The sequence below is a fragment of the Lynx canadensis genome, chromosome C1 (assembly GCF_007474595.2).
Source record: "Lynx canadensis isolate LIC74 chromosome C1, mLynCan4.pri.v2, whole genome shotgun sequence".
Taxonomy (NCBI): domain Eukaryota; kingdom Metazoa; phylum Chordata; class Mammalia; order Carnivora; family Felidae; genus Lynx; species Lynx canadensis.
The window spans coordinates 18,108,457-18,130,900 of record NC_044310.1 but is presented as its reverse complement, the minus strand read 5'-3'; the positions used below and the strand labels follow the sequence as shown (position 1 = coordinate 18,130,900).

At 40.0% G+C, this 22,444-nt stretch overlaps 1 protein-coding gene and 1 long non-coding RNA gene across 7 annotated transcripts in view; both read right to left on the bottom strand.

Moving 5' to 3' along the window:
* Positions 1–3,228: 3,228 nt before the first annotated feature.
* The window catches only part of SRRM1 (serine and arginine repetitive matrix 1), a 32,160-nt gene continuing 12,944 nt past the window's right edge, over positions 3,229–22,444 (bottom strand). For 2 of the 6 annotated variants that reach the window (XM_030324534.1, XM_030324538.1), the window contains 9 exons: positions 18,778–18,858; positions 17,651–17,737; positions 14,787–14,931; positions 14,358–14,399; positions 10,387–10,497; positions 7,583–8,047; positions 6,813–7,008; positions 5,087–5,296; positions 3,229–4,275 (listed from right to left, as the gene is read on the bottom strand). In XM_030324534.1, coding sequence (XP_030180394.1) covers positions 4,171–4,275; positions 5,087–5,296; positions 6,813–7,008; positions 7,583–8,047; positions 10,387–10,497; positions 14,358–14,399; positions 14,787–14,931; positions 17,651–17,737; positions 18,778–18,858 — 1,442 coding nt within the window. In that variant the 3' untranslated portion in view covers positions 3,229–4,170. The remainder of the gene's footprint in view (positions 4,276–5,086; positions 5,297–6,812; positions 7,009–7,582; positions 8,048–10,386; positions 10,498–14,357; positions 14,400–14,786; positions 14,932–17,650; positions 17,738–18,777; positions 18,859–22,444) is intronic. The other 4 variants (XM_030324536.2, XM_032594218.1, XM_030324535.1 and 1 more) reach the window with 3 other exon arrangements.
* On the bottom strand, positions 13,259–14,351 carry LOC115520299. Its single transcript, XR_003970754.1, has 2 exons — positions 13,951–14,351; positions 13,259–13,807 (listed from the first exon to the last, which is right to left on the bottom strand). It is a non-coding gene; the product is annotated as an uncharacterized LOC115520299 (long non-coding RNA).

Below are 22,444 nucleotides of genomic sequence, written 5' to 3'. Positions count from 1 at the left end.
CCACAGTGACACCAACTAGGCTGGTGATAATAAATTGATACATAACAAGTGCTGGTAAGAATGCGGAAAAATTAGAACCCTTATACACTCCCGGTAGGAATGTAAGATGGTGAGCTGCTTTGGGAAGGTCTAGCAGTTTCTAAAGAAGTTAAGTTACAGTATGACCCAGCAATTCCACTCCTAGGTGTATATACCCAAGAGAAAACATGTCCACATAAAAACTTACATGCAAATGTTCTTAGCACCTTTATTCTTAATAGCCTGAAAGTGGAAACAGCCCAAATGTCCAGCTGATGGAGGGACAAACAAAACATGATATAACCACATAAGGGAATACTATTTGGGAATTAAAGAAACGAAGTCCTGGGGTGCCTGGGTGGCTCAGTCGATTGAACGTCCGACTCTTGATTTGGGTCATGATCTCACGGTTTGTGGAATCGAGCCCTGCGTCTGGCTCTGCGTACTGACAATAAAAGCCTGCTTGGAGTTCTCGCTCTCTCGAAATAAATAAACTTAAAGAAAAAAAAAAGTACCACCATGGTTGAACCTTAAAACATTATGCTATGGCGCAGTCGGTTAAGCGTCCGACTTCAGCCAGGTCACGATCTCGCGGTCCGTGAGTTCGAGCCCCGCGTCAGGCTCTGGGCTGATGGCTCAGAGCCTGGAGCCTGTTTCCGATTCTGTGTTTCCCTCTCTCTCTGCCCCTCCCCCGTTCATGCTCTGTCTCTCTCTGTCCCAAAAATAAATAAACGTTGAAAAAAAAAAAAAAAAAAAAAAAAAACATTATGCTAAATGAAAGAAGCCAGATACAAAAGGCCACATCTTGTGTGATTCCAATGAAATGTCCAGAATAGATGGATCTACAGACGGGAAGTAGTTGTCAGGGGCTGGGGCTGAGGGGACTGTCAAGAGAATGAGAAGTGAATGCTACTGGGCAGCAGGTTTCTTTTTAGGACAATGAAAATGTTCTGGAATAGACAGTGGTGGTAGTTGCACAACCTCTTGAATATACTAAATACCAATGAGTTGTACACTTTAAAATAGGAAATTTTAGGCTGAGTTACAACAAAAAGGAAGAAAATTGCATTGAATAGGGCGGTGATTGGTTAAAATCTTTTGTAGACGTGTAAACTAAAATTTGCATTACTAAAATGGATCCATGTCCTTAGCTAAAAACTTGGGAACCTTTCTTTGTGCTATCAGTGGATTATACGTTATCAACTAACACATTAAAAAAAACCCTGAAACCACTCTGAGGTGGATTCCACCATTACTCCCCTTATAGAAGAGGAAATGGCAGGACTTAGGTCAAGTACCACTTGATGGAGGTTACACAGAAGGCTACGGTAGAAACCTTGGTCTACCAGAGTCTGTATGACGTTCTGTCCACTACGAAGTGTCTGCATGGTTACAGCCCCAGCGGGCAAATACTCCTTGGTGGCAGCAATCGCGGTCTTTTCATTTTCTTTACCTCAAACCCTAGTTGCACCTGGCAAGTGCAGAGACAAGTCAGTTAAATGCATTCATCCATTTGTCAAACATTTGTGCTTCTACTGTGTAGCAGGCACTGGGAACACGGTCACGAACAAGACCAGAGTTCCTAGGGACCAAAAACACAATCGTTTCAGGTACTAATAATTGCTATATATGAAGACAAAGAAGGGGAGTTCAGGAAGACTGTCTGAGGACAGCCAAGGAAGGAAATAAGCCACAAGGTCAGGAGCAGTGTCTCCCAGGATGAAGGAACAGTGGGTGTGAAGGTCCTGAAAGAGCAACCAACTTTGATGGGTCACAGGGAGAGCAAGGTAGCAGGTTCGGCGCGAGACTGAAGGATGAAGGAGGTTGCCAAAGCAGACTCAACCCGGTGTGTCAGGTCTGGGAGGCCACAGTAAAAAATGTGGATTTTCCTCAGGGGCAGGAAGCTATCAGAGGGTTTTGAGCAGTACTGTGATCTGACTTAGGACTTGGGAACGGGATGGCCTCTGTGCCTAAGTACTGGAGCGTAGACGACACTGCTCCTAACAGTACTCACTCCAACTCTGAGTAAATGAAGTCGACGTGGACCGAAAGAAGAAGATGGGGAGAAGACCAGAGGGCGGCATCAAAAATACTCTACTTTGGATACGTTATCTCTTTTAGACCCCCGAAGCGAGGTAACCAGTAGGTGGCTGGACAGGGTCTAGGTGAGGGGGAAGTTCAGACTAGAAAGTAACCGACAAACTAACAGAAAGAGGACATTTAAAGTCAAGGGATGAGGAATTAAATGTAGGGAAATCCACCAAGGACTAAGACAAACTTCCATCACGTTATGTTTGAAAGAAGCCATTAGATATAAAAGGACCAACTAATGAGACAGGAGGGAAACTAGGGTTGAAACCAGTGGCATCTCCTAGCACCCAAGTGCAGTGTTTCAAAGGAGGCATGAGCGACTGAGCCAAATCCAGCCAAGGGCCAGTAAAGGATCAAGAACCGATCGTGCAGTTTGGCAGAATGGAGGCTACTGCTAACCCTACCGAGCAATCTCAAGTGGAGAATGAAGGCATACTGAATGAACGGGAAAAGTAAATAAATGGACCGACCGAATGAATGACTGGCTAGATAGGTCCAAGTACCCAGTGATGCTCACTGGTTAGCTCACACTGGAAGGGATTAAGTCATCAACGACCATTTTAGAAACTGCACATTCTGCGCTTTCCTTAAATAACAGAATTGTAAAATCGAAAGGAAGTCACGTGAAAGATGCTTAGACTTAAGTTACAGCACACACATAAGATTCTGTTATCGATCATAGATTCTAGTTCACTACAGAAGCAGCTTCATTAACTGAGCTTCTGCCTTTTTACAAATTACTCTAAAAACCCACGGTAAAAACAGCCCCTTTATGACCATGTCCTTCAGGTAAAAACCATCCCACCGAAGTTTCCTGAAGTTAAGATGTGTAGGCATTTTCTACGTGTAGGCATATACATAGATACTGCTCTGCTTGAGGTGCCGAGTCGACTCTGCCCTGTCCATTATATATTACCATACACTCGCCCTTTATAGCATGTACCACATGAATTAAAATAAAGACGGCAGAATAATTTCACCACCTTTTACTTTCCTTGCTCAATCTTTACTGTGTCAAAGGTGCCAAGAGGGTAAAAATATAGGCTTAACTGTAACATTTTTTTAAAAAAGGTGGGTTCCCACAGTATTGAGACGATTAAGTAAAAGTGAGTGGCAAACGTTTTTAAATTTAGAAATTTATTCTGTTTAATCCACAAGCTTTATATAGCTTTAGTTTAAAAAAAAAAAAACAAAAAAACAAAACAAAAACAGTGAAAACAAGACACTATTTCAAAGTCTGGGCCCTTCCAGCCTTCCAAATATGAGAGAGCTCTGAAAGTTGTATATACCAGTTGGAAGAACAAGACAAAATTATGAATGGAGCCGTGACATTTCATAAAACAAACTTTTATAGAACTGAAGGATCCTTCCTGGGACTAGTTAATTGCCTTTACAAAAAAAACACAACAGAATAGAATGAAATTCCAGTGTTCCAAATCAACTTGTTACACATCCATATAAACCCACAGTGTCCTGGCAAACAACATGCTTTCATTTTCCGTCTCATCCTAGAGCTCGAATCTGGATTCATTTCAGCAGAGACTCCACAGGCAACAGGAAAGATTGTGGCATCGAAATGTTCATTTATACTTTTGTGGTAGTTCAACAGTGGTCTTATTTCTGGGCTAGCTTGCAAACCATACAAGGTTGGAAGCATCATAACTTAAATGGGTGCTAAGACTCAAATGAGAAAAAATAAAGGGGAAAAAAACAAAAAACCGAAAAGAAAGGAAAACCTCTGGGAATAGCCAAGGCCTTTAAAGAAACCATAAGAATGCCAACAATATTGAAACCCCCTTTTTTAAAAAGGGGATTTTTTTTGGCTTAAAATATTTCACTCTAAATGAAATTTATGTCAGCTGTCAATGAAAGAATGTCACTAATACACTGTGGACACCTTTTGCAATGTAAATCCATGCCCTTTTTTTTTTACATGGTGAACTTCAACCTAGCAATTATTACAACAAATGTTATAGTCTAAAGCTCAAACACATTTTAGCAATTTTGAAATTGAATTGCGTACAAACCAAATAAAATGTACATCGTAACACACATTCCCACCTAAGACTGTGGGGACACTTGAGCCTTCCGCATCGACCTCAGCGCCTTTTCACGCAGGTGCTTTTCTAAGTCATCGAGGTTGTCTTCGGGCTCGCTTTCGGTCTCCTAAAACCAGAAGAGTCACACTGGTGAGTCTTGAGAAACTGGCGAAAAGGTGTGGGGTGCAGGGCAGAGCCACATCGTGGCAGCAGCTGCACAACTCTGAATACACTAAAAACCCCTGAATCATATAGTTTCTTTTTTTTTTAGTTTTATTTTTGGGGCGCCAGGGTGGGTCAGTCGGTTGAGCATCTAACTTCTGCTCGGGTCACAGTCTCGTGGTGAGTTCAAGCCCCGCATCGGGTTTGCTGCTGTTGGCACAGAACCCACTTTGCATCCTCTCTTCCCCCTTCTCTGTCCCTCCCCTGCTCGCGCTCTCCCTCTCAAAACTAAACTAAAAAAATGTTAAAAGCGTTATTTTTAAGTAATCTCCACCCACAACGTGGGGGTCAAACTCACGACCCTCAAGATCAAGAGTTGCATACTCTACCAACTAAGCCAACCAGGTGCTTCTGAATCACGCACTGTCAATGAGTAGATGGCATGTTAATTATACCTTAAAGTTATTTTTTAAATACACATTAAGCTTTTGGTAGCCATTCATACTCTTTTCCTTAGTCTTGGCAAATTCCTGTTCTTGGTAGATCATCAAGGAATAGACCAGAAGACAGCTAACAGCCGAGGAGTCAATTACTATAAAAAATTAGTTAGGATGCCTGGGTGGCTCAGTCAGTTAAGCATCTGACTTCGGCTCAGGTCGTGATCTCACGGTTCGTGAGCTTGAGCCCCGCTTCTCCATCCCTCGCCCACTTGTGCCCTCTCTCAAAATCAAATATCTGGCCATCTGTATAAACGGCAAGACAACATCCATACACACCTTCTTAGGCTCGGGCTCCGCTTCTGGTTCCTCCTGTGCTGATGTGGTTGTGGGAGCAGCAATGGCTGCAGGGGTTACAGCAGCCGCAGCGGCTGCAGCCACGGCCTTTTCCTTCTTGTGTTTTTTGTGCTTCTTGTGCTTCTTATCCTTTTTGTGTTTCTTGTCCTTCTTTTTCTTCTTTTTCTTTCCACCTCCTTCTGGGTCTGAGTTCTAAAAATCCAGAAAAGTAACAAAAATAAAATCAACCTAAAATTTTGGCCAACTTAACATTTTATTCCTTCAAGATAATAACTAAATGGACAAATCCCAGGATTTCTTAAGGCCTCAGGGAGTGGAAAAGCCCGAGGCCAATTCCTACCAAGAAAACGATTTCTGGAGAGGAGAACCACAATGAAAGCAAAGATGCTCTTCGTGGATTTTAAGAGTCAGAATGGACCCCGAAGGAACGGATTCTATATGATTTTCCCCAACTAACTTCACATTACACCAGGTCTCCAAGCCACAAGCTGCAAGTCAGGGCTCCAGGATCCGGGGACACCTCCAGATGTAAGGAAAAGCAGCACGTGCAAAGGAAAAGATGTCTCTGAACTCAACTGGGTCTGAGGTGAATTCTGGCTCCCGAACCTGTTAATCATCTGACCTCAGACAAATCCCCTTTTTCTGAGCCCCTTTTGTCAACCTAAAGTTGGTTCAGCAATCCCTGATAAAGCTGTTAGAAGAATCAAATGGGTATATCTGTAAACCATCCACAATAAGAGCCCAAAAGGTAGCAGGATTTGAAGAAATACAGCTATTATTCTAAACATACGCTTGTATGAATGCCAGGTCTCTAGCCACCGTATGACTTCTCGTATCTCCAGAATGGAGGTAGCGTGCTTGTCAATGCATACGGTTGACCCTTGAACAATGTGGGGGATAAGAGATGTAAATCCCCCACATAGTTTTGAAAATCTGCAGTAACTTTGGACTCCCCGTCCCCAAACTTAACTACTAACAGCCTATGTAGACCAGACGCCTTATTGGTAAGTTGATTAACACGTATTTTGTATGTTAAACATATACTGTATTCTTACAATACAGTAAACTAGAGAAAAGTCAATATTAAGAAAAGCATAAGGAAGAGGAAACACATGCACAGTGCTGTTCTGTACTGATCAAAAAGACTCCACAGAGAAGTGGCCCTGCCCCACGTTGCTCAAGGGTCAGCTGTTTCCCACTTCAGCCAGTAATTCTCAGGCTTTACGACTCATTTTTTGTTAAAGAAGTAAATGTATTTCCTATTGAAGAAAAAAGAAGAGCACTACATGTAAAGAAAAATTAAGATTACTCATCGTTTCTCTTTCTAACATATAACCACTGTTAACATTAGAATTTTTTCCTTTATGACAAAGGAGCCATACTAACACACACGATCTAATTTTGAAAGTTTTACTGATTCTGTGATCTTAAGAGTCCCCAAATGTGTCGAAAAGCAGAAATACAGTCCAATTTTAACCACCAAGGTTACACAATTTAACAGTATTAGACATAATGTCAATTAGTGGGTGGCTAGAATATTAAGCATGGACTATGATGCAACCACCACCACTTAATCTGTGCTTCCTTGAAGTCCATCTGAACTAAAGAAAATGCTGCTGCTCTGAGCCACAAAAAACAAAAAAAAAAACTGTCTCTGCTTCCAAGTGACCACATAAAATTGTAAAGATAAAACAGGGCAGACACATACCCTTGCCGGAGATGGGCTTGGTGTCGGGCTTTTAGCCTTTTTGACCGGTACCGCTGGTGACCAGTTGGTAGAGGGTGACTGAGACTGGACAGGAGACTGAGGTGCTGGGGGTTTTTTAACTGCCGGCTCAGGAGATCCTGAGACAGATCGGGAGGATGAAACCCTCCTTACAGACTGAGGGCTTGGTGAGGCAGCCCTAGAAATAGAGGGGAAGAACAAAACATTTAATATCCAAGAACAAAGGTCTTTCCCAAGAGAAAATAACCCACTTCCATTATATAACCAAGTCACACACTTTTAAATATTTTAGAGTACTTAGTTTGCCAGCTGATTCTACTAACACGTATCATCTAAGTCTCCTGGAGAATAGTTTAAGTCCCATAATCCTCTATCCATTGTTAATACTTCCTATATGAAATTAAGAATGCCCAATTCCTTGTAAGCAAGACTGCTTTTATCAGTCATACATAGCCCTGCAAGAAATGTTCTATGCATTACTTCAGAGTTCAGTTTTGGAAACACACATCCCTCAATAAACCAGACAACCCCTAACAACCAAGCAAAATCCTATGGCATTTAGTGTGTGCCAAAAGGAACTATCCTGAAAACAGAAAACAAATCTGCAAATAGTACCTTTAACCTGCCTCACAAGCCTGTATTCCCACCAGCTTATTTTCTGTAATTTCTCAGTAAAGGGAAAAAAGGCTTCCAAACATAAAAGGCTATGCAAATTAGTGTTCCCAACCAAAAAAAGCATAAAATATTTTTACTTCTTTGTCTTTTTGGGTTCCGGAGTCCTGGAGACTCTCCTAATGGGCCTAGTACTTGGAGATGGGGACTGCCTTCTTTGGGGTGATGATGATGCTCCTCTTCGAACAGGTGGAGGACTTGAGGAGGTCTGAGGAGCTCGAGGCCGTGGTGAGGGCGAATGCCGTTTGTTTGGTTGTGGTGACCGGGGCTCCCGGGTAGATCGGCTCGGGGAAGACCCTTTCCTATGCTTTGATGATAACGAAGGCGAACGTCTCTTGGTGACCGGGGAGCTTCTTTGTTTGGGAGGTGGAGAATGGGAGACCCGGCGCTTTGGTGGTGGAGATGGCGATGCCCTACGTTTAGGAGGGGGAGGTGGAGAAGCCGTTCTTCTCTTTGGAGGCGGAGAAGGAGAGTATCTCCTCTGTATTGGAGGAGAGTATCTTCTTGGGGAAGGTGAGCGGCGCCGGGGGGGAGGAGAAGGAGTCCTAGGAAAAATACACCATTAAGTCAGAAGGTCCAGTAGAATAAGGCAACAGGATGCACAGAAAACTAACCAGCAGTTATGGCGCCACTGTAGTTAGCACCAGGTAGAAAGTGTTTCCAATTAAAAATTGGAATTAGTTAAAAATTAATTAATTTAAAAAATATTTAATTGGAAACACTATGCCTTTATCCTCATTTAAAGGAAAAGAAATCGGGGCGCCTGGGTGGCGCAGTCGGTTAAGCGTCCGACTTCAGCCAGGTCACGATCTCGCGGTCCGTGAGTTCGAGCCCCGCGTCGGGCTCTGGGCTGATGGCTCAGAGCCTGGAGCCTGTTTCTGATTCTGTGTCTCCCTCTCTCTCTGCCCCTCGCCCGTTCATGCTCTGTCTCTCTCTGTCCCAAAAATAAATAAACGTAAAAAAAAAAAAAAAAAATTTAAAAAAAAAAAATAAAAAAAATAAAGGAAAAGAAATCACTTAGTGGGTTTATCCTAGATGACTATAAAAGAGGACATTCTGCTTAATGGAGAAATCTGAAGTTTTTAGAATTAAAGTTTATTATGTCATTTAACGTAATCCATATGGAATCTGAATGTTTTTTTGAGAAGAGAATCTTGCATAAACTGAACATCCTTATCATCATGCAATAGCTAGCCAAATACATTAGCAGGACTCTACTATGGGCAACTTAGGATATCTGTACTTTATTTTATTTTATTTTTTTAGTGTTTACTTATTTTTAAGAGAGGGAGAGAGAGAGAGAGCGCGCAGTGCGCGCGCGGGGGGGGGGGAGGGGGGGGGCAGAGGGCGGAGACACACGATCCGAAGCAGGATCCAGGCTCTGAGCTGTCAGCACAGAGCCCGACGCGGGGCTTGAACTCACGAGCTGTGAGAACATGACCTGAGCCAAAGTCAGCCGCCCAACCGACTGAGCCACCTAGGAGCCCCAGGAAATCTATACTTTAAAGAGCTCTTCTATGTGGTGCTCTCTTGAGCTAGCATTTAGACTTAGTATTAATAACAAGAGTTCACTTGCACAAGTTTTAAAAGATATCTCTACACCCACCCCACCCTGCCAAGGACAGACTTGCATTTTATGTCTCAAAAACCACTTTTCACTGTAAGTCTACCTACTAGAACAATGCTTCCGCTGAGGAAGTCCAAGCTGGACTTCCTCTTAGTGCTTATTTCCTACATAATCCTCACATGCCTCTTTAAAAATTAGACCTGAATAGAACATTCAGTTCCAACTGCCTAATTTGCTCCTGAAATGTTCAGACCTTGAGCTAAAAATATCTTCAGCTTTACAATAGACCACTTTTTGTTCAACATGGTAATGGGAACCTCCATTTCCTCACCTGAAAAATGGGAACAATACCACCTACCAAGCAAGTTCACCTCAAGGACTAGAGATGAAGTATATAAAACACCTACAGCACTTTACCTGGCATATAATGGGCACTCATATTGCTTGGTAACGTATTTGAGTAATATCATTACAAATCTTTTCCCCCCTTTATTTTGAAACCATTTTGATTTATGGAAGAGTTACAAAAATAATGGAGAGTTGCCACTTAACAGCTCACGTAACCACAAAAAAATTATCCAAATTATGAAATTAATCCTAGCACTAACTTGGTATTAACTAAAATACAACTCCACAGTTTCCCACTAATGCCTCTTTTCTGTTCCAGGTTCTAAAAATCAGAATTCTACATTATACTTAGTTATCATGCGTCCTTAGTTTCTGCCAATACATAACTATTCCTGTCTTACGTGACTGGTGTTTTTAAAGAGTACTAGTCGGTTATCTTGTAGAATATCCTTCAATTGGGTTTGTCTGATATATCCTAATAAATTTGACTGAGGTTCTGTAGAATTGGTAAGGCTGCTACAGAGGTATCTGGGAATTATATAATACCACTATGTGTTACTGCTAACTTTGAATCCTTACTTAAGGAGGTATCTGACAGAATTCCGCACTGTAAACTTAGTATTTTTCCCTTTATAATCACTAAATAGAGTGACTTCACCTTTTAATTTAACATCTTTGTTGACATGTGATTCACACACCTTAAAATATAACCATTTTAGGGGCGCCTGGGTGGCTCAGTCACGTAAGCATCTGACTTTAGCTCAGGTCATGATGTCATGGCTCATTTGAGCCCTGCGTCAGGCTCTGTGCTGACAGCTCGGAGCCTGGAGCCTACTTCCGATTCTGTGTCTCCCTCTCTCTGCCCCTCCCCTGCTTGTAGTCTGTCTCTCTTTCTCAAAAATAAACATTAAAAAAAAAAAAAAGTTAAGTTGTTCCCATCAGCTACAACTAGCAAATCCGATAAAATACCTTCGTCGAGGTGGCGGTGTGGGAGACCTGCGCCTTCGAGGAGGAGGGGCAGGAGAAGGAGAACGGCGCCTTCTGGTGGGTGGTGGGGAGGGGGTCCTCCTCCGTCTACCACTAAAAAAAAAAAAAAAAAAAATTACAAGTTATTTGGAGTCAGCAGCATTTACAATTAAGTGATCCAGATGATATAGTTTTAATCATTGTTAACCAAAAGTGCAGTCAACTGTTCCTCTATCCCTCAGAGCAATGTTTTTCATACTAAACAGGATCATTAGCAAGGCTCTGTCTGAGAACCAGCATTTTAGAAAATCATAATTTTACTTGTTAACGGTAAATTTTGTTTTGTAAAATTTTTGTTTCAGTATATACATATGCAGAGTCTGGGTCATGATATAGAAATTCTCAACATGACACAGGGTAAAAAAAAGTTCGAAAACACTGCCTGAAAGCATTGGAATGCACATCAGTTACCTAGGAGACTAATCTGAGTCTGTGCTCACCAGGCCCAGACTACGTATGGTCTAGCCAGTATGTGCTAAAAAGGCTCTCTAGGTGATTGTTTCCTTATCAGAAACAGAACAACTGCTTTAAAACCCAGTAAAGTTCAATGTTCTAACTCAGAAATTTTAAATTTGGGGACTTATGGCCCCAGATCTATATGTCACTGTTCCAAGTTCTCGATTTTTAAAAATGTATTTCCACTATTCAAGAGTTGGCTTACTATTAACTAAAAACACTATCTCAAAAACAAAGGATTAAAAATTGAGCACTAAAGCTATCATTGGGAGCAGTGTGGTTGAAACACAATCTTAGGAACCTTAATTCTGAGCTGTTACACACTTAACAAACACAAATGCACACATGAAAAATAAAATTGTATCAACTGGACTAACTCATAGCAATCTCCCCAGATTTATATTAAAATATACACCAAGCCAGTTTGCCATAATCACATAATGTAGTTTTCAACTTCTTGCCCAGCATAGGACTGAGGTTTCCTGTGAATCTGGAAATATTTTCTACAGTTTACTAGTCTTGATCTCCCTTTAAAACTAAAGAGTGCTCTGTTACTAACAGAACAGAAAAAATTCTGAAATTCATTTAAATTTTATTTTCACAATTTAATTTTCAATTTCTATTTGTTTATGCCTCGTGGGGACTAAGACTTCACTTGGAACAGATTTATAATAAACTACAAAAGGCAATCTATCTAGACAGAAAAGCTTTGGATGAAATGAAATGTAGATACTGAACTACTAATTATACGAAAATACAGTAAAGGAGAAACCACTTTACTAGCGGGGTTAACCTGAGAATTACAGGACCTGGGGAGACAAGATGACCACAGTACTGATTCAACAGGTAAGCAAGATTTCAAATAGGAGAAGACATTTGGGTTTTAACTTAAAAAGAAGAAAGAAAAGTTTACAGGTGCAAACTTAGAAAATGAAGTGATATAAAGAACTCCCAATGTTATCAGTAAATATAATAACCTAAGAGGCTATTACTGTTGATTATGTAACTTCTCTTTAAATCTAACCAGAAACTCTCATTAAAAAATTGGGACTCAGATTAGAATCTATTATGATACACTAATGGCCTGAGATATTTATTTTGTGCCTCATCTTCACTTGTAAAATGAAAGGCTCAGAGGAACCAAAAGGTCCCTTCCAGTGAGGACCTTCAATGTCCTGTTTCTATGTAGGAAAATAACCAAAAAGAACAAATAACACCATAACCAAACTAGCATAACTTAAGGAATGCCAGAAAAATCTAATAATCGCTTAAGACTGGAGTCTTGACACCACACGGCTCTATGATCCGAAGGCTACAGAGTTCTACCTGAGCTGGTAAGGCACACATTTTAAGAGTTAAAACAAAAAGCTGATTTCTTTGAGATCAATCTATTTCAATTTTTCCGTATATGCTAAAAAAAAAAAAAGAAAAAAAAATGACATAAATGCCAGGTTTAATATATTTCCAAGATTTGGTCAAGCTTGTTCACTGTATTATTCGAAATTCTGAATCCTTAATAGATTTCATCCGCTTACTCTAACAACAGAAAGCTAAGCATTTTCTAGTGTTACTCTGAATGATGCCAAGCTAAGCTTTCAACTGCGTGCAGAAATTGAGTAGGAAAGTGTGCCCTCAAATCGCGTGAGAACCGGTTTCAGTAAGTCTCAATATGTGATGTCACTAACCCTCAAGTATGCAGGAAGACAGGTTTTATCAGAAGGGGCCAGCCTGCTCTCAGAACAACCTCACTTCACTAGCCATGCTGGCAATGAAGACAAGAAATAGAGATGTGATGCCAACCTCTTAATACTATGATCAATGTACCTCGTTATCCTTTAAGTTGAGGAGTGTTCGATCCCAGAGACACTCCCAGAGACACGTGTTTCAAACATGGAAAATGTTACTTTGTCAAAATTTAAACTTAACATAGGAAATAATAAAAAAAAACAACCAGGCTGTATGTCCCCTCTTAAAAATACAGTAACTACTGAGATGCCTGGCTGGCTCAGTCAGTGGAGCGTGTGACTCTTGATCAAGGGGTTGCGATCAAGCCCCGTGTTGAGTGTAGAGATTACTTAAAAAAATAAAATCTTAAAAATAAACAGAATAAATACTGAAGCATGATTCCAAAGAATTCTTCCTCCATCTTTAAATCCTGGACACCTGATAGCCAATTTCTAACATCATTAAAACTCGAGGCCTTTTTAAAGAGGAAAACCAAAACACCCTGGAGCAGGATAATGAACATCAGTGTTGTGGAGAAATTGCTTTCTAATATAGAAAGTAGTTCCCGAACAGGTGGAAAAAAGAAATCTTACCACTAACCTGATTTTGTAAAGCAACTTTTTAGCTGCTGTACTAGACTTTTCACAGAAGTCAGGGGTAATTATGGCTGGAAACAGAATACCTTAGCATCTAAGTTTATCTTTCTCTTAAAGGTTTTTTATTTTTTATTGTCAAGTATTCTGCAGCACAAATACACTACTTTGTTCCATCGCAAACATTGCTGACTAGTTCCAAAGAATCTTTCCAAGAGAACTCTTACTAATTGAGACTACCTAAAACAAAACAGTTTCAAAAAGTGAGCCATAAATAGGACAATGTGATCATTTCAGGAAAGATACTCAGAAATTCAGTGGCAGCTAAGACCCCCCTTCCCCCCAAGCAGAAGACCAGTGAAGACAGTATAATGGTATAATGCCAATAGCACAGGTCGAAGATCTGGCTTTGTCACTTTACTTACTACCCTAACAAACTCATTTTACCACTTCTGGGCCTGTTTTCTTTTTCTCACTTAATGGGATAAGCTACAATTAGAGATTTCTATTTCTATTTATTAAGCTCTAAAATGTTACGTTTTACAACCCCACAGATACCTGATCAAAAAGGTTCAATAAAAATATGCAACCTATTCTCTGGGCTGATGGCTCAGAGCCTGGAGCCTGTTTCCGATTCTGTGTCTCCCTCTCTCTCTGCCCCTCCCCCGTTCATGCTCTGTCTCTCTCTGTCCCAAAAATAAATAAACGTGGAAAAAAAAAAAAAATATGCAACCTATTTTCCTACTGTGGGAAACACTCAACAGAGCCAGAGCCTCACTTTCATCTTTAGTCTTTCTAGTCTTTCCCAAATTTTTCTTGTCTACCCTAAAGTCATCACAAAGTCCCTCCCCACTAAATCTAAGGAGCAATTATTATTATCCTATCTCTTGGAAAATATCCAAGTACTGTAATTGCGCAAAAATCTAAGCTCAAATGGTACTCTAAAATGAACACTGTGGAAGTCTATCATTAATTTGACATGTAAAGAAATATACTTTTAATAAACTTAAACATCTGAGGAACTTCTCCACAACCATACCCACTGTATACCTAGGAATGGCATCAGGTTACCTAAACAGCAAATTAAGTCACTAAAACTTTGACATGTAACCCTAATTTACAAAGTAGCGTCTAACCAACCTTTTAGTCATTGGCGATTGCCATCGCTTTCCCATTTGCATCCTGAGAGCAGTGGAGAAAAACAAAGGTCAAGAATTCCATTCACCAAATTATTTACTTCAATGGAGTTAAGTATCACTAATGAAGATTCATTTTTTTTTTTACATGTTCAAAGATATTCAGAAGTTAATGCTATGATTTAACTGATCTAGTCATGCAGACATATGACATGGTGGTACAAAACTTAACACCTCATTACTAGTGGTAACCACCAAATAAAGCAAAGAAAAATTCCAAAACCTCCCAAATCTGACCACCTCCTTCTAGGAGCCCTTGAAATGAAGGAATTAACCAATTTCTAAAATAAACCTGTAGCCCATCCCATAAGTTACGAAGTTTCATCACAACTACACAGAACACCAGTGAAGACTACTGAAGAAAAGACATTACCGAGGGGAAGTCTCTTTCTGGCGCTTTCGAGGTGATGGAGAGGCACTCCGGGAAGGGGAATGTCTCCGCCGCCTGCCTACCTCACCATTCTTCACATGGGACCTTTTGGGTCGCTCATCTTCTGAGGAAGAAGAGGAGCCAGAATCTATAATTACACAATAAAGAAAAAACCACATTACACCTATGCTTAAGAGTCTGCCCACATTTTCTGAATCTAAGTAGATAGGAGTGTCCAAATTAGCAAGTTAAGTCCCTAATATAGCGAGCACGTATGTAAGCCATCAGTTCTAAACAAAGGTTACTATCAGTATATGGTCAATGACTTGAAAGCCAAGCATAAACATATATTATTATACAATTATATAAATCATTCCCATAGCACACTCCAACAAGACATAAGCGTCCCTTAAGAATCTAGTGATCTGCCAAATAACTAAGCTTAAAAAGCATTTCAAGTGGGGCACCTGGGTGGCTCAGTCAGTTGAGCATCTGATTCTTGATTTTGGCTCAGGTCATGATCTCATGGTTTGTGAGTTCAAGTCCTGCCATCGGGGATCTCTCTGCTTGGGATTCTCTCTCTCCCTCTCCCCCACTCTTTGTGCTCTCTCAAAATTAACAAACATTAAAAAAAGCACTTCAAGCAATTACTTGATTCTTTTACTTTAAGCACTTATTTTTAATTTTTAATGTTTATTCATTTTTGAGAGAGAGAGACATAGTGTGAGTGGGGGAGGGGCAGAGAGAGAGGGAGACACAGAATCTGAAGCAGGCTCCAGGCTCTGAGTTGTCAGCACAGAACCTGACACGGGGCTCGAACCCATGAACTGTGAGATCATGACCTGAGCTGATGTTGGATACTTAACCAACTGAGCCACCCAGGTGCCCTGAGCACTTATTTAAAAAAAAAAAAATTTTTTTTAAGGCACTTTTAAAGCTACTGAAAGTCATCTTAGGGTCTGAAGAACTTATTTCCACATCCCTAGCACTTATCATACAAACAAAAAAAAATGTATGTAACAAGCCTTTCCTTACAGGCCTGGTAGCAAACGTCCAAGACTGCAAAGAGAAAAACTTCCAACTGTTTGCACAGGGTTTCCTGAACTTAAAATAACAATTATTCCCAAATATCAAAACTTACATTTATTTAAAATTTTTTTTCAACGTTTATTTATTTTTGGGACAGAGAGAGACAGAGCATGAACAGGGGAGGGGCAGAGAGAGAGGGAGACACAGAATCGGAAACAGGCTCCAGGCTCTGAGCCATCAGCCCAGAGCCCGACGCGGGGCTCGAACTCCCGGACCGCGAGATCGTGACCTGGCTGAAGTCGGACGCTTAACCGACTGCGCCACCCAGGTGCCCCTCAAAACTTACATTTAAAGTAAAGTCCCAAGCACCAAAAAACACCCAAGACCTACATGCATTTTAAAACCTTTCTATGATTAACTTCATGTTAAAGGAACTGCAAAAGCTCTATGGCTTTTAACAGACCCAATGCTGCTGTGGGGTGTTTTTGTCTCTATCTTATAATTGAAAAGCAAAAATAGCACATCTAGACTTGGTCACAAAGACCCACTGAGCTAATATAATTAATTTTTATTAATTAAATAACAAATATTATTTACTCAATTATTTACAAAATACACACAGAAAAACCCAGAAACAACCTAAATCTCTAAGTAGGTGACTGACTCAATAAATCATAGTATGTTATTATAATAAAAAAAGTTTTGGTGATTTAAAAAATTAGATCTATGAACAGGGAAAAATATCTCTATTAAGTTAAAAAGGGAGACAACATAATCTAAAGTTTGAGCTTACGTAATTTTTTTGTTGTTTTGTTTTTTGCCTATTTTTTTAAATGTTTATTTTTGAAGAGAGACAGAGTGTGAGTGGGGGAGGGGCAGAGAGAGAGAGGGAGACACAGAATCCAAAGCAGGCTCCGGGCTCTGACCTGTCAGCCCAGAGCTGATGTGGGGCTTGAACCCCCAAACTGTGAGATCATGACCTGAGCCGAAGTTGGGTCGCTTAACCGATTGAGCCACCCAGGTGCCCGTTTTTTGCCAATTAAAACCACAGATCCGCATACGTGGCACAGAAAATTTCTGAACGAAGACTTTAGGGAGGGGCACCTGGGTGGCTCAGTCAGTTGAGCGTCTGACTCTTAATTTCAGCTCAGGTCGTGATCTCGAGGTTCATGGGTTCGAGCCCTGCCTCACCCTCTGTGCTGACAACGTAGAGCCTACTTTGGATCCTCTGTTGGCCCTGTCTCTGCCCCATTTACGCAGCATGCAGGCGTACTCTCTCTCTCAAAAATAAACAAACATTAAAAAAAAAAAAAGCTTTAAGGAGTAACACTAGAGATTGGGAAAAGAAATCCACTTTTCCTGGGCACCTGGGTGGCTCAGTTGGTCAAGCATCTGACTTCAGCTCAGGTCATGATCTTACAGTTTGTGGGTATGAGCCCCACATTGGGCTCTGTGCTGACAGCTTAAAGCCTGAAGCCTGCTTTGAATTCTGTGTCTCCCTCTCTCTCTGCCCCTTCCTTGCTCATGCTCTGTCTCTATCTCTCAAAAATAAATAAAAATGTTTAAAAACATTAAAAAAAAATCTACTTTCCCAAATTTTATACCTCTGTTTTTACTTTTGTACTATAAAGATCTACTATGTTCATAACAACTTAAAAGAAAATTAAACTTTAAGACTGAAAACTAAAAACCAAAAACTAATACTTCCTCCCCTTAAAGAGATTTCCATGTAAGCACGTATTTTTCCTAAGTACACTCACTACACTGATGGATATTTATATTTTAAGTAGTTTTCATCAGGAAATACAGGTAGAAAACAGATGAATCCATGTCCATACCAGATGAAGACTGCTGGTTCTGTCGTCTGTACTGACGTCTCTGCTGCACAGAATCTGCTGCAGCCATTTTGCCACCTTTATCTTCTTCTGAAAGATGGATGCATTTAGAAAAGTGTTTCTTTAGTTACACATACAGAACACGTAACATACTTGAAATGGAAAATGGTCTCTTAAACTTTTATCCGATTGGGTCAAGCAATACAACCACACACACACACACACACACACACACACACACACACACACACACACACTTTTTAACAACAACCACAAAAAGCTTAAAATCCCAATTTAAAATGCTGACTTTAGGGGTGCCTGGGTGGTTGAACATCCAACTTTGGCTCAGGTCATGATCTCATGGCCTGTGGGTTCGAGCCTGTCTGGCTTTGTGCTGACAGCTCAGAGCCTGGAGACTGCTTCGAATTCTGTGTCTCCCCATCTCTGTCCCTCCCCCACTCACTCTCTCTCTCTCTCTCTCTCTCTCAAAAATAAACATTAAAAATACAAACAAATAAGTAAAAATAAATAAAAAGCTGACTTTAAACTATGTTCACTAAATATAATAAAAATAAACTTATTTACTATAGGTCAAGTTAAGCACTAAGAACTTTATAAGCATTATTTCAGTTAATTGTCAAAAGCCTAAAGGATGGTACTGTTACCTGCATTTCAGATTTAAGAAATGAGACTCAAATAAATTAAGTAATTAAACAAAAAAAGTAGTTAAGTAGTGGGGCACCTGGGTGGCTCTGTGGGTTAAGCCTCCGACTTCGGCTCAGGTCATGATCTCACGGTTTGTGAGTTCAAGACCCATGTCAGGCTCTGTGCTGACAGCTCAGAGCCTGGAGCCTGCTTCGGACTCTGTGTCTCCTTCTCTCTCTGCCCCTCCCCAACTTGTGCTCTTTCTCTCTATATCTCTCAAAAAATAAATAAATGTAAAAAAATAAAATTAAAAAAAAAAAGTAGTTAAGTAGTGAAGCTGGGGATTCAACCCAGGTTGGTCTGACTTCAGAACCATAGCTCTTAACCACTAAGTCATATTCTATAATTAATCTTTAACCAGAGGGGCTGACCAAATGTGCAAAAAATATAATTCGGCTCAAACAAAAAAACACACGAAAACTTACCCGATTCAGATAACTCTACTTTTCTAGGCTTAGGTGCTGGTGAAGGGGACTCTCTTTTCTCAGTACCTTTGTGTTTTGTCACTAAAAATAATGAGAAAAAAAACCACCTTACATATAAGGAATAGCAAAACAACAAAAAACAAAGCTACCTCACAAGACACGGTCTTAATGGCAGAAAGACTATTCTTATAAAGAATTTATTGCTAATTACATAATTCCACAAGACCTTGTCATTATCTCAACACTACCTGAAGGGAAGCAAGCATTTTTAGACGTTTGGTGAAAAGCTTAAAAGGTTCCGTAATGATTTTTGAATCTTAAGATTCTCCCAAGAGAAATGCCAGTTAAGAGAAATCAGGAGTTGCTGTTTCTCAGCAACAAAAGCTCTGCATAGAAGATCTGTGTAACCTTCAACTCAATAAACCTCTGGGTTCCACCCCACAACCTAAATCACATGCGCTCAACTACACAGGCCCCATCAGCACAAGAGCTTTCAAGCATCTGCTATAGGTGGGTTCAGAAAAGTAGTAAAAAATGATACATGGTTAAGAAATAAGATTTGATGAAATCTTCAGAGAAAGAAATTTGTTCCGGAGAAGAGGTAGGAGTTGGCTACCAAGAGACTAAAGACTCTATGTAGAAATACAACCTTCATAATAGCATGAGGGATTTAAACTACCTATAAAAAAAGTAAGCCCTCACAATAACAAAAATAATTAAACACTATGGCTGAAGGATTCTTGCCAAAGTTTAAAAAGGGGGGAGGGGGCAGGAGCTCTGAAATATACCTAAGGTAGTAAGAGAGCTGTGAGCACCTTATAAGTAACCCAACCTCTCTTTTCCAAGTTGCATGGAAAATTATTATGCAACAATCTTTTGTATGCTTGCTGTATTAAGCAGTTGTTGCTGTTGCTAGTAATACCACCTCCCCCCACCCCCCCAGCCCAATTTACAAGAGGAGAAATGTGAGGCTTAAAAAGCAGTAACTTCAACCACAGTCACATAGATAATTAAAGTGAACTAGGATCTGAACCCAAGACTCTATTTCTAGAGCATAGGCTTTAATTTCCACCAATTTATAATTTCCGCCCTATTTATAATATCCGTCCACGCCTTCAACTAAAATCAAAAGTATACACAGATATAACCAGTAAGCTTACCACAGATTAACCTGAAATATCATTTGAGAGCATCCTGCTAAAAACTAAATTTGAAGACAGATATGATCCCCTAAGGACCCTCATATCTGTTCTGTTTGACTAAAGCAATTACCATGGGATGTTGACCTAGAATGCAAATACATTTCATTTAACACTCTTCTTCAGAATGCTGTAAAGGCTTAGTCTAAGGGGCAGTAACTTAGAGAGCTAGTGATCTAAAACAGAAAGCTCATCTTTGCTAAAGTACTGAAACTGAAGAATTTACCACAATACTTCAAAAATGATCTGCATTTTACTAATTATTCTAACTAGTGTTTTGGACAAACTACTGGATTGGGTAAAAAATGGTTAATATCTAATCAGTTATCATGAAATATAGCAGCAAGGGGTGCTTAAGTGGCTCAGTCAAGGCATCTGACTCTTGATTTCAGATCATGATCTCATGGTTCGAGAGTTCGAGACCCATGGTCAGGCTCTGTGCTGGCAATGTGGAGCCTGCTTGAGATTCTCTCGCTCCTTCTCTCTCTGCCCCTCCCTGCTCACTCGCTCTCCATCTAAATAAATAAACTTAAAACAATATTTAAAAAGGGGGTGCCTGGGTGGCTCAGTTGGTTAAGTGTCCCGACTTTGGCTCAGGTCATGATCCTGCAGTTCACAAGTTCGAGCCCCATGTTGGGCTTTGTGATGACAGCTTGGAACCTGGAGCCTGCTCCAAATTCTGTGTCTCTCACTATCTCTGCCCTTCCCCCGCTCGCGCGTGTGTGCATGTGTGTGTGCGCGCTCTCTTGCAAAAATAAACATAAAAAAACTATTAAAAAATACTTTAAAAACCACAGCAGCAAAAGTGTACTCAAAACGTGTATTTTAACAAATTCAAAGAATAAAATACACGTGCTTTTAAATAAAACTTTTAAGGACTTGAGGCTATTTTTCTGGTCTGTATTCTCCACTTCAAAGTGTCAGTTAATCTTCAATTCTTGAAAAATTATTAGAGGCATCCAGTTACTTATACCCCCCCCATGTCTAAGTTACTTCCTAAAAGAACTGGGTTCTAAAATGTGTTTAGAAGCTGTCTAAATGTCAGAATGCATTTTCCCCTATGATACACTAAAAATGTGGTTATATCTGCAAGATAGTTGGCAAATGCCAACTGAATAAACACCACTGAACTAGAACATACACATTTTTCCCCCACAGAAATACACATTTGGAGTTTTACCTTGATCCAATCTCTTTAGCTAATGGTTTAAAGTCTATTATCAATATATTCATACCATTAAAATAAGTATCTATTATATATGCCTACTCTGGCTTAATATGACTGAATCATTGCATTATTAACATAGTTAATGTTTCATCAGAGTTTGTTGATCTAAAGAAGATCTGATAGTTTATTATGTTAATGTTTTATTTTTAGTATTCAAGGGGCAAAATCATTCTAGCATAAAGTCAGAAATCTTCTAAGTCAACTGTAAAACCAGAACTTTTAAGTTTACTTCAATAGTCCTATTAATTATTAATCTCCCAGACTTGTCCAAAAGATCACTTGTAAAGTTACTGTTACTAGAACTGGTAAAATAATTTTGTCTGCAGAATACAGTTTATATGGCTAAATGGATCTCATCCTAAAGTCACAATAGATATAGATCCTCTGTAAACATATTTCATTAAATATCTGATTTCAACACACTGCTTTATGTACTAAGATAATGCCAGTTTAACTAACATGCCACTGATTACAAAATGCTTCCTGAAGACCCTTTCGGATGAGAATGTACAATGTACTCCACAAATTATTCACCTTTAAATTCCCGAAAATACTTTGCCTGCCTCCCTCCCACTCCATTTGCTCAATATTAAAAGTCCCGATTGGTAACTACTACAGTAAAATCTATTATATTTCAATGGTGTCACTGATCTTATAAGCAGTGGAGTGTTGCAAGAAAGGAATTTCTGAAATCATCCTACCAGGTACAGAATCTAAAGTTAAAGTTGCACCTTGCCCTCCATCTCCCCACTCCAGACATCAAAACAAGCTTTTTGAGGTAGGAAAGCTGGGCAAAGTATACATTTTTCAACTGGGAAATGAGAACCCAAATTTTAGACCTGGCTGGTTGACTCTGACCAAATCACTTAACCTGAGAACCTGTTTCTTGATGACAATCTCAAAAATCTGTTCTACCTCTGAAATTTCATCACAGGGGACTGGGATCATTTTACCATAAAAAGTTACCTCCAAGTAGTCAGAGCCAAATTCAGCTTAAGGACACGAGGCAGTCTCTGACTCTACTGCCCACAGTGCCTTTCTTTGGTTGTGTTTTGTTTGCACATGGAAGACCTGCCCCAGAATCCAAAGGAACATAACTAGCTCTTCATCTTCACCAGGACTTATTTTATTTCTCTCCAACATGCGTATCTACCATGAATTTTTTTTTTTTTTTAAAGTACTGGCCCACTCCCTTGACAATGTATCAGGACACAAGAGGTTAGTGCCTATGCCCTCTGCA